At 46.7% G+C, this 16033-nt stretch overlaps 1 protein-coding gene across 1 annotated transcript in view; it reads right to left on the bottom strand.

Annotated features, from left to right (window-relative positions):
• LOC105452909 (bromodomain adjacent to zinc finger domain protein 2B-like) overlaps window positions 1-1833 on the bottom strand; it is a 28300-nt gene extending 26467 nt beyond the window's left edge. The window contains exon 1 of the mRNA XM_011694460.1: window positions 1776-1833. Coding sequence (XP_011692762.1) covers window positions 1776-1833 — 58 coding nt within the window. The remainder of the gene's footprint in view (window positions 1-1775) is intronic.
• Window positions 1834-16033: the final 14200 nt, after the last annotated feature.

Raw genomic sequence — 16033 nt, 5'->3', positions numbered from 1 at the left:
TTAACGACGACGACGAAGCGGGAAGTCGTATCGTGCCTTCCTCTTTAATCTAGAATGCTTTAACGGCAATCCATTATTCGAACTACCGACGACCGGCTAACGCATTAACCGTGGCCGCCATTTTCGGATACATATATCGTTCGATGTAAACGTTGCCGTGCCGGGGCTCGTAAAGACAGCCGATAAAATACGCTCGTTGGAAAGGAGCGGCGGCGGGCGGCTATACGTTTACCGGGCGTCCCATCGTTGCCTTTTCCATTCGACATGAAGTGACATTAACATGTATTCACGCGCGGCACGACCTATATTGTCGGATGGAAATTACGTCCGCGTATATCGATGCGATACGACGTGAACGGCACGACGGCACGTCGAATAAATCAACGTTTTGTTTAGATTATCGTAATGCGACGTGAGCAAAATATATATATACTCTCGCGGAAAAGAAGAAGAAAGAAGAAACGCCAGATGCAAAACGTGTTAGATTAGGTAACGAGTACCAATCAATCGAGCTCGAGAGACACTTTGCTCTTTCATGTTGAACTTGCTATTTGATGATACGCCTGTCACTCGATCCATCTTGTATTGATTATAAGATGTCTCTCTCTCTCTCTCTCTCGCTTTCCCTCCACGTCTTTCCGGTATTTCCAATATTAGAATACACATCAAAGCGCGCGCTTATTTATAGATTAAATTGCAACAATTTACATCATAGATTTCCAGACAGGAATCTCGTTATAGGTATACGTGCCGTAAATATTGTGCTGTCACTTTAGCGTTTGATTATTAATTATATCTCGCACAGTCCCAGATCATGTCATTATCATCTAATTATAATTTATAAATCGCATTAGAACTTTATGTAACGATATTACTTTTCATTACCGGTGAGACTTTAAACTATAATTATTAATACGAATGTAAAGTCTATATATCTTCTCTGAACTACTAATTATCGCAACGCAGCTTGTAATTTGGCGGAATCAATACCAGTAGCTTGTGTTCCAGACGAAACTAGTCCATACACCGTCCCGACATTTCTCTAATCAGTAACGCTCGACGATAATAGCCCATATTCTCACGTATATTTAATACAGGGATATAAAATGTGTGGCGATCGGATTATAAGTTTTATATATCCGACTCGGCCGAGCAAGGGAAGGACTTTAATCCTGCGGCATACGCGATATTAAACGCAACAAACGCGATGCATCCGATATTAACTTCACCGTAACGCGTACGAGCTCGAGCTCGGGAAAGGAAACTATAAAACTTACTTTACTCATTACGCGCTCAAGTTAAGCAATTCAAATTATTATTATTATCCTATAGTATATGTAATATTAACTGTTATTTTAAAACGTAAAGTGCAATAATATATAAGAAATAATTACATTTGAAGCGTCGATTCTGCTGCAATTCGCGCGTATGTCGATAAGTGTCGCTGCTTAATCTCGAAAGGAACGGAAAAAGCTGTTATGCATCCAAGATAGGGCACTACCTCTCGAGATAAGAAAACCGTATCGGACGATATATATATTGTGCATCAGACTCGGCATAGTCGAGAGGTGGATCTCAAGCGCGCGGCACTTGTAAAACAAATACAATTGGAGGAAATTCGTCTAGAATAAGCTGCGCTCGAGACTCGAGGAGATAATTCTCTCCGTGGGTCATAGGCATATATAGGCGCGAATCGCAATTGTACCGAGGTGAGGGAGAAAGCCGGGCGAGAATCGCGCATTGAACGCTGACGGTACATGCGCGCGAATACGAACCATTATCCCCGAACGTAATTGCACTACACTTCGCTCGCGCGCAACCTCTCCTTCCCATTACGGCGTCGCCATAGCATCGCCCGCTGCCAGCATTCTCCCGTTCCACAGCGCGGCTTGTTGAGCGCAACGAATGCGCACCGGGCCGTCTCTCCCGACGGTGTCCTCCAAGATTCTACGTGACGCCTTATTACGTCACTCTTATCGGCGGGGAAGATTCCGGACACGTCACTCCGCGAGAGACCTCGAAACACGCAAATTCTCTCTCTCTCTCTCTCTTTCTCTCTGGAGAAATCAAGAGAGGTCTCCGCGCGTTAGCGTATTAAATCGAACGTTTTCGCGTACGTTGAATTTAACATTAATTAACTGCCGTGGAGGGACGATGGAACGCGGCGCGGCGAAGGTCGAAGCGAGGTGGCGAGAGCCTCGGGGAGAGCGATTGTGATCGCCCGGCTCCGTGATCCCTAATCCCGCCGCTAGTCACGCGCGAACGAAACGGTCGGAAATGCAGATAAGCCGAAGCCCGAAGCCGGCGGCAAGTCGACGTATCTCAGAGGCCGCGGCGATGCGTCACGTCTATCGATTTGTGATTAAGCATTCGTACGAGCGAACGATGGAGGGGAGAGGGGAAGAGACAGAGAGAGAGAGAGAGAGAGAGAGAGAGAGAGAGAGAGAGAAAGAGAGAGAGGATCGCGAAGGAGCGCGGGGCGGCGGGACGGCGGCGGCAGCGGCGGGTGCGAGAGAGCGAAAGAGAGAACCACGTCGTGGTGGGGTCATCGCCGTCCGTCCGGTTGGCACACGTCACCGTCGCCACCGCCGCCGCCGTCCGAACGTTCGTTCGGATGCGACGCGACGCGACGCGTCGCGACGCTAATTTCCTGTTTTTCGTGCAGCACTAATGAAGAACTCTCTTTCGCATCCCCATACATTGTTTCCCTCCCCGCGCTAATCGACGAACTTGGAGAGCAGTCCGAGAGCTCGAGCGAAGGCTTTTTTTTCTCCGACAGGCCGCTGCAACTCGGATGCAAATCGGTTGCGCTCTTGCGAAAGAGCGAGGACCACTTTTGACCTTCCGACCTGTCTTTTTCCGTCTCCGAAAATTGATATCGTGTGTATAGACACGCGCATAGCACTTCGTATTTATTTTCTTATCGTTGATTGTAGTATGTAAAAAATATTTTCCTGTAATTTTATACGGCTCGTTCTCCACTGCATACTGTTGTACCATTCAAATGATTCCAATTAAGCGACTTGATACTTGAAAGCGGAGGCAGACGACGTATCTTCGCGATACGAGAAGAGCCCAATTTGTAAAACGCTACAAAGGACACACAGTGCGGACTGCGTTAGGAAAACTTTTCCCCGAGTGCCGACGACTTTTCCGCTTCTGTCGGCACTCCGCTCGCGAGAGTTTCAAGGTAACGCTATCAAGTGAAAACGCTACAGTGCGTCCGTTTTCTTTCGACGTCTGTGCGTCGATGAATCAGTACGACGTGTTTTCGAGAGAGAGAGAGAGAGAGAAACCGAAGTCGACGGTCAAGAGTCAATTAGGACGAAAAATCTGCACTTAATTGCACCGCGCTTTTACAGATTTCGCCATTGGCCTGTGACATTGTACTTTTACGTATAAGAGATTACGGAGTAATTAACATTTTATTTTAATACAGAGAGAATTACCGGTTGGCGGAAGCAACGTGGGAAGAGAACGGTCGAGAGAGTCGATAGTTAATACGTCGCGATATAATTTAAACGTATGATCCTGACAGTACGTTTATCCGCGGATATATCGGACGCCATAGTAAATTTAGCCCCTGCCAATCCAGGCCGGCGAGAACGTCCGACCGGTAGATCGTTGACATCCCGCGGCTTAAATCGGAATTGCTCGCCTCCAAAACGTCCGCGTTTCCGACCGCTTCTAATAAAACCGCAGCGGCGCGGCGCGCGCTGTCGTGCGCCGTTTATAATAAGCGAGGTTAAAGCCGGAGACGGCGCGTTTTTAATCCTTTCCCGCTGCGTTTGCGAGCTGCAGCGCGTGCATGGAGTTATCGAAGCTCGACGAATTTGCGGCTGGTTTAGCTTTAAATTTTATCGAGTTTAGAGAAGCGAGAGAGACGAGGAAAAGAGAGATAGGAAATAATTATTGGCCGAGAATAGAATTCATTTTAATCGTTAAAGTCACACTAAATACGTTTTAGTTCAAAATTGAATCTTACAAGCTTCTTACTAGATCCTAATAAAGCCTAAAGGGATTACTAAGGAAATTATTATTTTAATTATTCATTTAGAAATTCTGCAATCGATCGAATTATAATTGATCTATCTTTTCATTAGTATCATAAAACGTTTTTTTAGATTTGCGCTCAGCGCTAATCGTCTAGGATATTATCCAATAATGGCGGTAATTAGCGATAGTAATTTAGCGCAAGTAATGCAAGAAGATTGGATGCGATCTTCGCTCGTTGGTTCGAAGCGCGACTACGCCGCTCTTGCTCGTTCGCCGCTCGGGCTGGACAAAGCGGACGCAGGTACGTCTGCGTGGAGAGCGTATCTCTCGACATGCGGCGGGGTATGCACACGCACAGCGAGAGAGAATTCCGACGCGCGGCACAGCGAAACACGCTTCGTGCGCCGCGGGCTTAAGCGAGATGAAACGAGATGAGAGCGCGGTCGCGTTGCAGCAGCAGCAGCAGCAGCATCTCGGTCGTTCGGTAGAGGAGAGAGAGCGTGTTCGTTCGGTCCGTGAGCCGGGAAAATGGCCGTGTTATTAAATCGATCGGTGCTCCGGCCAGTGGGGAGGGGTCGGGGCCGGGCCTGGGGTTTAGGGCGAGGTGGAGAAGACGGGGCGCGAGCGACGTGCGTATTATAGATATATACGCGGGGCTGATGAGCGCGCGCGGCAGCCGACCGGTGGAAAGGGACCGAGGATTACGAGTGGTGGCCCTTACTCGCCCCGGAGAAGCGGCCAGACCTGCGTACAGCCGGTACTTTCGGCGCTTGCACGCGCGCGGCGAAAACGGGCAAGAATTGAAAGAGCCGAAGCGAAGAGAAGACAAAAAAAGAAATGAAAAAAGGGGAACGAGGCCTGCCGATGCGGAAGAAATTAACGCGATTCTTGGATTCTGCTTCGTTACCGAAGAGTCGGTAAAGTCTCTCCTTTGTGTAACTTCAAAGTAATATATATGCAGAGAACGTACTTCTTTTTTTCTAAATTAATTTCGCGATTGATGTTCGTGGTCGCGGAATCGTTTTGGAAAAATTTGGGAGGAGGGGACATATTCTTATACAGCTGTCTCTTAAGATCTTAAAGATAATTATGGTATCAATATTATGTTGTCATATAGTGTCAAATAGATTTAATTAGTCGATAATAAAGTAAATCCTTCGCATAAGTATACGTGTATACATACGTACGCGAACAGAAATTATACTCGCAGCTGGACGCCTCATCGAACTCCCTCCCCCCTCCCCGCGATCCCTTTACGACGCTAATTTCCCTTGATCGACGTTAACGACTCCCGCGATTTTCCGCGGTAAAGGAATGCAACGCGTTAGGGGAAACACGCGCATTTACTCGCCCGTAATTTCCTCGCGACGCGCCGTCGTCGTTTGGAACTGAAAATGGCCAGGCGCTAACTCTCGACCGCATCGCGCAACCAGCGTTAAACGTAACTTCGCGTCGCTATTTTCGGGGCGCAGAATATACGGCTGGAATTTTTTTCTCGGATGCGTGCACAGACCCCCGACGACAGGAACGTGCCAGGAGGAAAATAGCTCGGACCAACGGCGCGTCGCGTAACGACGCGGATCTTGCGGCCTGGAAAGACGACGCGACGCGACGCGACACGAAGCGACGGCGAGCAACTTCCACGAAAATCAACCCGTGTCGCTGCTGCGAACACGTGCGTGCTGGGAGAAACAATTAGGTGCGCGCGAATGACGCGAGATATTCGTCTTGAAGCCTTCCTGCAGCAGGAAAACGTGCTGGTCATTTAATTATTTAATTGTGATCAGCTTGCTGTTACAATGAAGAATAATTATAATTTTTGCCGCTAATATAAGTGGCAAAAATTAGACAATATATCTATGTTGAAAGAACAAAGAATTATTAAAACAAAATACGTCAAAAGAAAGATTAAAAAGAAATATTCATTATATCTGACTAATTTAAAAAGCACATCCGTACCCTTAATATCAAATTATTCGGTAAAAAATTATTTCGAGGTACGAAAGATTAATATTAAAATTCTTTCCGTGCCACGTCGATATTGACCTCGGATTTGCCGAACGTCGCATCGCCGTTTTTCCGATTAAAACTCACTATCATTCGCGCAGCGTCAAATCGAACGCGGCAACAAAAAAAAATCGAGCGATTTATAGATCATAAATCTCTCCGCGAGCAGATGTTGGAACTGTGTTCCACGCGTGTAATTCACGGCTGGGGGAGCAAAGGGTTATAAGTCGCAAACTCACGTGAAAGTACAGTTCTTATAAAATAAACTATCGCCGGCATCTGCGCGCGAGTGGAATAAATTCACTCGGAATCTCGACGGTTGTCTCGTATTCCTTCTTCCTCGATATATGTACATATACGCATATGTACATAGATATGTACATATACATACAACATTCAACTGTACATTCAGTTGTACTTATGACGCAAATAAATTATTTTCTCGCAACATACTGCCTTTGCATGGAAGAAACGAGATATACGCACGTAGAAACGAAAAATTGATATGTAATAATTAGTGTAATAAAAGTTTGTATCAGTGTAAAACGACTCGACACGAACACGTGGCTGTAGCTTTCGTCAGATAGAAGGTTTCAGTACGTGAAATGAACCGTAGGAGATAAAGCATGATTTTTCAAACGTTAATACACTTGAAACATTCAATACGTTATATCAAATAAATTGAAATCAATCAAATACGTATAGAATTGGTTCCAGGCGTTTTAAGCGAAATATGAAGACACTATTGGATTCAATATTGGTTAGCTCGTTCATTAAGCAAGATGTAGTATAATTTACCCATTCCGAGCGCGTAACGAGTTTTCACCCGCAAACGCGCGGCACAAAATATCGCGCCTCTAGTAGTGCATTATTTCGCGCGTCACGAGCAAAATCCGCTTTGCCGAACGAGGTCTTAATAAACCGGTCCCCGTCCCCAATTACGGCTTTGAAACAGCCGCTCGGACACGCGGCGCTCAAAAATTAATAAAAAAATATTTAACGAGACACCTCGCGCGCCGACGGCCAACGTAACTCCTGCCGTCGTCGGCGCGTTACGATAATCGCGTTTGTGCCGGATGTGAAAATTGCGATTTTACAACTCTTCGCCGCGGCGCGAGTATTGTTTTCTCGAAGCCCGGGATCCTCGAGCTCTCCATGTCAAATTCCTCGGCGTCCGCCACCGTTGCGCCGCGCGCAAGTTTATCACGTTACGTATACATGTACTTGCAGCCGTTCTAACCGTTTATAACTAGCGCGCTCGCGCGCGCGGCGCTTAACTGTAACTCGTATAATATAATTTACAACGAAGCGGAACGCATTTTCCGTCCATCGGCCGCGCCGCTAACAAGTTACACGACGAACAGTCGGGCGACATCAAACATATTAAAATCCGCGGGGTCCGGAGCGATTTTACCGCCCCTCGGAGAGAGCTCGGACGAGCGGAGCGCTTTGACGTAGGTACGTAAAAAAAACCGCAATTACTGGCGTTCGACCTAATACAAAGTCGATACGGGGAAATCCCGGGGTCGCGTCCGCGTTCTCTTTCCACCCGCTTTCGCGACGCGGCCTCGTCATTATTTCGGGTCATAACTGTCCAATCCCGATCGAGGGGCGACGATGTCGCCCACCACCCTTCTCTCCCCCCCCCCCTTCTGCCCACCACCCCACAGGCTCTTTGTGACGAAGAGAGAGGCCGCCGCCGGGTGATCGATCGAGAGATCGGAATGTCGGGACGGGAGTAGATAACGACGAGCGACGACGACACGATGGCTGGCTCGCCTCCAAATCCGTTTAATTTCGTTTACGGGACGCGAGAGGAGAGCGGCAACGGCAATCTTGCCGGCTGCTGCCCGTTTACCAGAATCGCGCCGGATGCATCGCGACGGGATTGCCGAGATTCACGTCGTATTCACGTCGAAATCGAACCGACCGCGTTGGATGACGCACGATTGACGTTTAAACATCAAACAGCTGATTGCGCGGCGCGACCATGGAAAAGAGGTCTCAAGAAACAATTTCTTAGGAGAAAACACTATGGAAACACTATAATATAATTGATGGCACAAATTATAACATCTAAATTATTAACATAGAATCTTTTTTATCTTTCATTCAACGATAGTAGATTTAAAATATTTAAGTTACAAGAAAATCATTTATAAGATTTTTTTTTTAATTGCCGACAAGTTTTACGTGATCTAAAACTTTTGAAATTATATTTTCAGGATTAAGAATCAAAAAATTTTATATTATCTCATTTTAATGTTCTCTGAGATAAAACAAGACTTCTCTATATTCCCTAAATACATATCTCAACTTCATAACTTTTAATTAGCTATATATTAAGCACTTAATTATTAAGTTATTAAATACTTAAAATACAAAATACAATATCGTCCGTTAAATACCGAAGAATTCTCGCATACGTGAAATCTACCTCGTGTAATTTACACTCGGATCATCGTGGGTGGAGAGGTCGGCGTTAAGGTGGCCCCAGGCTTAACTCGTTTCTGTGCCACCTAATCGCGTTATACTCTCGTGTAGCTCGTGTATTTCCTTCTTCGGACATAACGGGCTCGGGCGAGCCGAACGCGTAAGTTTATTAGCCGTGACGTAAACTTGACGAAATTGCAGTTAGGAGGTCCGCGGGGTTATCGATTCATCGACGGGTCGTTAGGCCGGGAAAAAGTACGGTCGGAGGGGAAAAAAAACGGCAGGTGGACAGACCGGACGAAATTGGAGAAGAAAATAGATTACTCGGCGATTCGCAGTGCGCCCTTCGCGCGGCTCGCGCTGCGAATGGAAAAGATATGCAGCGTATGACATAGGAGACGATATTTCGTTCCGTGAATTGTGCATCAGCGAACTGCGAAGTGCTCAATTTTCGCTGCGACTTAATTGCTCGTAAATTCGGCGTCCTATCGCTTTACCGTGAAAATATGTATCTAACAAAGTTTGTTAAGGTATATAGTTTCTTGACACCCGGTAGAATTAGCCACGTGCGTAAGCATAACCGGTTAACTATGATACGTAAACGATATAATGTTGCATAAATAGATTAATAATTAATAGGTTAAGGGTCATCTACGTGCACGGTCAAAGTAGATAATAAATGCGTTTCCTCTTCTCTCTCTCTCTTTCCTTCTTCCTCTCTAGAGATATCCGCGTTTAAAAAGCTAGGAAGCGTGAGCTTGTGTTGCTATATGACTGTATATATCTGATTACATTTATATATATATATATATATATATACGTAGTAAGGTCGGAAATAAATTATTCTATGTATAAAGTTTCCGTTTCGACAAACTTTGTTACAGCTTCGACAGTGAAATACATTTCGAACAGCTGTTGCTCCAAATCTCCTTAGCCAACGTCGTCTGTGTGTTCCTTTCAGCGACGTCGCGAATCAATTGCGTGCAGAAACGGACGAATTATCTCCCTAATTTAATTTAATTTGCCTAACGTGAACTTGAACGCTCGTCTATAACAATAGACGAGAATAAGAGAATAAATAGGATGCTGCTACCTGTCAAAGCCAATGATGCTCGCAATTTCGGAATGTAAGAACGGACAAATAAATTCGAGATCGAAGGACAAGTCACCTTATCTTTTCGATTTTCGAAAGTTAAAAGAAATGGATATCCACCTCGCAGTTTCTTTCTATCCGCCGTGGATATTTTCGCCCGTCTCCGACGTGACAGGGCGCACGATTCTCACGTGATACCGCGCGCGCGGTCCGCCGGCATCCTTCCCGTCCTCTCCCGTTCCCTCGAGATATAAGATCATTCGACAAAGAAGATACCACGAGCGTATACATTCGAGAGGTATCGGCGGTTCAAAGTCCAGCTGAAGCTAACGTGCATTATGCAGCAGCGTGCATCGCAGCGAGGAGGTCGTGGCACGCGGAAGATTTCCCCGCCGAGGCAATCCCACGAAAGAAATTTCCCTCGGTTACATAATTCAGTGGCTTAATGTTTCAAGGGGAGTATGGGAAGGTATTGGAGGAGCGGTTGGGAGGAAAGGGGAGGGATGCGCGGAAGCGTATATTCCTGAAAGTCGATTGATATTTTTGTATTTCTCGGCTGGATGCGTCTCACAGGGCACACGCGGAGTAACACACGCGCCCCTTCCGCGTGTGCGTCCCCACCTGCCCCCTTCTCCAACCCCCTTGCTTCGCTGCTCACTCGCTCGCGGTCGTTTTTTTTCATCGCCTCGAGAGCCGCGTGTACGTACCGAATTCGAAGCACGGTAAACGCATTTATCAAGCCGCGCGCGAGCGTTACGCGAGTGGAAACGAGAGAGCGATGGGCGCGCGCGTGTTGCGTTCGTATGTGCCAGTGGCGTAGCTAACCTCTTGCGTTATTACAAGACGAATCCTTCATTTTTATTAAATCATATATATGCGGATTGGTACACTATACATATAAAAAAAAATCAAAATCTATATCGAATGTACAAAACTAAAATTAGTTAGAGCAATAAGAGCCGGTTAGCACGTGTGTAAAGTTATACATAAATTGTTTGTAGAACAATATCGAGAGCAATTTATGTGAGAAGTATGTATTTTATTTAATTAAAATAACTTCTAAATCAATCAAAAGAACGTGTTATAGATAACACAGAATTACTGAGAACAATATCTGCTCTCGATGAAAGGTAATAAATTATGAATTATGGATAAGTTCGGATTGACATTAAACGTCAATTATGTATTCTAATATTGAATTAATTATCACTATATCGTCAAGTCATACCCAACAAATTAAACGCACAATAAATATATCAATATTGATATAAATAAACGTAAAATACTCAATTTACTTAATAATTAGGGATTAATATTTAATTTAAAAGGAAATTAATTATGAGGAAACATTTCGACTCCTCCGTATTTTTCGTGCGTATACAGCGAAAAAAACGAGACGAATGTCATCTGCGCATTTCTATGGTTTTTTGTTTATACACGCTACATGATAGCTACACCCCTGATTCGCACGTAGCCGGCGGCCACGTGTGAGCCCGACATACTATCGCTCTCGCGGGCGTACAAACGAGAGGGGGCGTCGTTTGCGCCGAGTTTTAAAGTATGTACTCGCATTTACGCATTCCCTCGCACCGGCCACGTGCACGCGTAAACGACAATAGTTTACGCATGCACATAAACTATGCAAATGATCCTTCTAGATGCAATCTATGTAGATAACGCGCAATCTATGTAGACACAGCTATAATGGCTGTAACCACTCGTGTCCTTTTCTTTCACGATGTGTAAAACGATTGTTCCAAAATGAAATGAAGCTGCTAATAAAACCGAATCTTTCTCTTTTCTCTCTTTTTCTCAAAAAGACTAAAATTAGAAACAATTCGTCTGAATACTCATATTTCCCGTGTTATTTTTTTGACTGGATCGTATTGTATCAATAGCGTAAATTATTACAAAGCTTAATACATTCAACGGATTATTTAACGTTGCGCGCGCGATAAAAATAACAAATCCGTAAGCGCGTACATTTTTACAGCGCATTTCATACTAAATTAAAAGTCCAATTTTCATTTCGCATTTGCGTCAATTGCATTCGATGCGTACTTTCGGCGAAATAAATTCGCGTACCTCGCGTTAAGTGCACGACATCATCGTTAGAGACTCCCGAGTCCGAGGTAATAGATTCCGTTTACACGCGGTATACAAAATTCGGAAAGAGAGCCACTCTAAAAAGTAAGGACCTAAAACATTCGAATACAAAATAGGGAATATTCTTTTCTCGCATCAAACGCGCAAAGATAATACTGGAAATGCTTCGCCAGGATTTATTGCGTCACTCACGTTTTAATCGCGTCTCCATTCGCGTCTTCGATCGAGCTCGCTGGCGCGCATGGCGGTACGATGAGCTCGACAACAAACGAGCTTTAAGAGGAGACCATGGCTCGCCCGGCGGTGTTCGTGTCGGGTGTGGGTGGTAAAACCGTCAGGTCGCGAACGGTCACAGAGCAATGGAATCGCAAACGAGCGGCGAGAGAGAAAGAGAGAGAGAAAGAGAAAGAAAGAGACACAGAGAGAGCGGTCGCGAGAGAGAGACAGAGTGCGCAACAGGAACACAAAGAACGAACGAGGCGGACGGACGGAGAGAAAGAAGGAAGGGAGAGACAGTAATTTTTTCCTGCGCTCGATTCTTCGTCTTTTATTTCCCACGAATGACAGCGTTTTATTTGCGACGTACGACACAAGCTAACGATGATGCATGCGCGGGAGACAAACGAGCGCGCGATAAAGACCTCGATAAGCGAAACGTCATAGTGCTGCTGATGAAGAAATGAAAAAATAACATCCGTATGGCCGTCGTGTCATTAACGTTGCATAATGGAGCACTTGGTAAAATTTTACTCGCAGAGACCTCGCGAGAGAGAGGTCACTCACTTATTCGAGCATCAAACTCTTCAGCATCGTCAAAGTTGTCCACGTGCGAGGATTTCACGTTGTCGCGACTAATTTGGCACATAATAAAGAGAGAGAGAACGTGTGTGCGTGTGTTCCTTATTGTTATCACAGAAAGGGAATCAAGAGAAGAGAAGATAACGGACACAGAGGAGAGCAAGTGCAGTACGGCGGAGAAGTATCGTTTACCCGCATAGACCTTTCCCCGTTTCCCGACTTTGCCTAAATGACGGCGTCTTCTCATCTCACGGCGCAGCTCTCGCCGCGGTGCTGATACCGCCGCGAGTTCTCCGCCCTCGAGATATTAACGATGCCGAGAGGTCGACGTCGACGTCAAGACGAGGAAGCGGCGGCGGCGGCGGCGGCGGCAACGACGGTATGGATGTGGATATATATCGCAAACCCCGGATGGTAGAGCTTCAAACGAAAACTCTGCCGCGTCCAACGAGTTTGTATCGAGCGTAGGAGGTAAAAGCACCACGCGGGGTTGTAGAAAGAGAGAGAAAGATAGACAGCGGGAGAGAGAGAGAGAGAGAGAGAGAGACGCGGATAAAGGTAGGACGTGAAAGAGAAGGCGAATGAAGCTTCGAATGAAACAGGACGACGTAGTGTGGGTCTCGACGAGCGCGAACGAGAGATAGCTAAAAGAAAGAGAGAGAAAGAAAGGGGGAGGAGGAGGAGGAGGAGGAGGGAGCGAAGAGAGCGTGATAGCGCGAAAAGAGAGCAAGAAAGAGGGACAGAGACTCCTCGTAGCGCGCGATGCTGCTGTTGCTGCTGCTGCAGAATGAGGCAGGGACGAGGAAAACGAGGAACGCGAGAGGGGTGGGGAAACTGCCGCAGACCTCGGTCTGCCCGTGGTAGGCGAGGTGAGGTGGCAATCAATAAATATACAGAACCGGCGAAGAGCGAGGGAGACGAAGGGTGGCCGAGCGACTGAGCGAGTGAGTAAGCGAGCGAACGGAACGAGCGCGGCGACCGACCGAGGGAGCAAGAGAACGATGGGAAAGAGAGAGGAGCGCGCCTCGCCAGTTGCGTCTGTCCGACCGTCCGTCCGTCCATTCGTTCGTTCGTTCGTTCGCTCGCTTGTTCGTTCGTTCTTGCGTCCCCAAAGCCCTACGGACCTAAACCCGGAGTGAGAAAGGAGAAAAAGCGGCGCGGCGGAGGATCGAGCGAGATGGGCGCGGGGCGAAAAAAGTCGCCGGCGAAGACGGAGACGGATGACAGCGATGGACAGGAAACCCCGGGTGAAGGGTGGAGGAAGGGGAGAGGAAGACAGAAAACGCAGCGGAGGGCAACTTGGTAGAGAGAGGTCCCCGCCCGGAGGCCGAAGGGGGGAGAGAGAGCGCGCGACTCGATGGCGGTCCAGGAAATACGAAGAGGGACGACGGGTCGAAGGTGAAGGGACGAAATAAACGACGAGGTCCCGTCTTCGTCGAGAGCGACGGAGATCCTGCCTAGCGAGGAAATAAGAGAGGCTTTCGGGATGAAATCGAGACGAGCCGAGAAATGAGCGCAGAATGCACCTTCTTCCCCCCTCTCCCTCCCCCGGCTGCATTAACGGCCGATTGTTCAGTTCTCTAGAAGTCCAGAAAATGCACGTGACTTATCGAACAAATAAGTACATATCTTCTTTGTCATTTATAGCGTGGATCAGTTATTCATATCTATCGTTAAAGCGCGATTATTACGTATTATTTTATTCATACCGCGAAGAAATTCTATAACTCTCAATTCACACAGCATTCGTATCGTTTTTTTTTTCACACGGAAAGTTTGCAATGTTAATTGAGAGATACCTAAACTAGATGCCTTTTAAAATTAGATAAATCAAAAATGTAATTTCAACAGTAAAAATATTTCAAAAAATACAAGCGTCGCTACGAACTGACACTGAAAATTTAAAACTAAATAACTTTTATGAAGAATTATTGAGATCACAATTTGCCAATCGATTCCATTCTTCTCGTACTTGAATACGGCTCTCGCTTGAACGAACTGTGAAAAAGTTTAGGGCAATGTGTCTAGAAGCAGCGCTCGGAACGAGTCGGGACGAGGAGCGCGAGTTCCCTCCTTTGTCGCGAGGAAGCGGTCGAGGATCGACGGAAGGAGCCTCGATAACCTTGGAAGGAGAGAAAGGCTGCGTAGAGGATGTGCGCGCGCGGGACTAATTGATTTCAGGACGGGGCGAAGGGGAGAGAGAGAGAGAAAGAGAAAGAGGAGGCTCTTCGCTCGTTAAGGCGGCACTGATATATATCGCGTTGACGCGCGAGACCGTATTGGGGTCCACTCTCTGCATCGCGCGTCCGGCTTTCGAACGACCCTGTAAATTCACGGCAAGTGCAACGGCGTCGTAACGGTGCGATACACTATAGGGAGAATAACCTTAAACCGTGAAGTATATCTCACTTGATCCCCGATTTCATTAGAGAGCTTATTCACGCGACAAGCATTATCGTCCTCGTTGTCTCATTATTGACTGAGAAAATAGAATATATCTAAACTGAATAGACATCGAAGCCTTCAGTTGTAAGTCCGATTAACAAGCTAGCTGTAAAAAGGAAGCGAGAGAGAACGTCAACATCGGAAGCTTCTTTCGGAGAAAGAAAATTATATATACAATATATATATATATAGGTATATATATATAGAATACAACTCAAGTGACAATAAGTTGTGATTGTAATTCGAGAGCGTCAAGGGGCGTCAAAGTTATAATGTGCGCGGGAGGAAAGAAAGCTCGTCGCATCCGTCACCTTCTGAATTTCTTGTCGCATCCTCCAATTTGTCAGCGCTCTATGTACCCACGGGCCCCCGATCATCATGCAAGAGGCCCGACTCTCGTCGCCCCGCGCCCGTCGCGGAAACGTGCCTCGGCGACCGAAATCGGAATCGCCAGGAGTAAACCTCCTCCTGGACAAGCACCATAACTCACGCCGACAAATATATGCCCGTCGGAACTCGGGCGCACATAATCCCCCCTCGAAATACCGAACACGCGCGCGTCCACGCACCGTCCGTTATACGCGGAAAATATTTGTCCGTTTTGTCTAAACAATATCGCGTGCGATCGCGCGCGCGGATCAAATAAAACCGGGCGTCGGGTTAAATTAGAAAAACAAAGAGGGAGAGTATATCATCCGCTCCAAAGGTCCGGAGAGCGAAAGAGGGGAGGGGGCAAAGCGGAAGGGCCAACTTGTTACGAGATGCAAACGAGATCATTAGTTAATGAACAAACTGCCATTGTTACGCCGCGCCCGCACCGCTACAAAAATCATTCGCATTGTCCGTCCATCCGCGCGCACGCGAGTTCGCTCCTTCCGAATCTGTTATCTTCGATACGCGGTACGCTATTTTCGCCCGATTTCACCGCACCGTAATTAACTGTCAGACGGAGTTATATCGTATAGCAAGATGACCGATTACAATGTAGATTGTTGGACATTCTGCAGATCGAAAACTGACCTGGCGCGCTGAAGAAATCCCGGCCATTAGAGCGCGGGAGAGCGCTCTCCTATTATCGGACTTCTTTCTTCTCCCCGACCTATCATTCTCGCCGCTTCGCATAACGACGCCGCTTATCGCGACGTGGCGCGTCCG

The sequence above is a fragment of the Wasmannia auropunctata genome, unplaced genomic scaffold (assembly GCF_000956235.1).
Source record: "Wasmannia auropunctata unplaced genomic scaffold, wasmannia.A_1.0 LD336026.1, whole genome shotgun sequence".
Lineage (NCBI taxonomy): Eukaryota > Metazoa > Arthropoda > Insecta > Hymenoptera > Formicidae > Wasmannia > Wasmannia auropunctata.
Note: the sequence above shows the minus strand (reverse complement) of the source record. Positions and strands in the feature narration are given on the sequence as shown.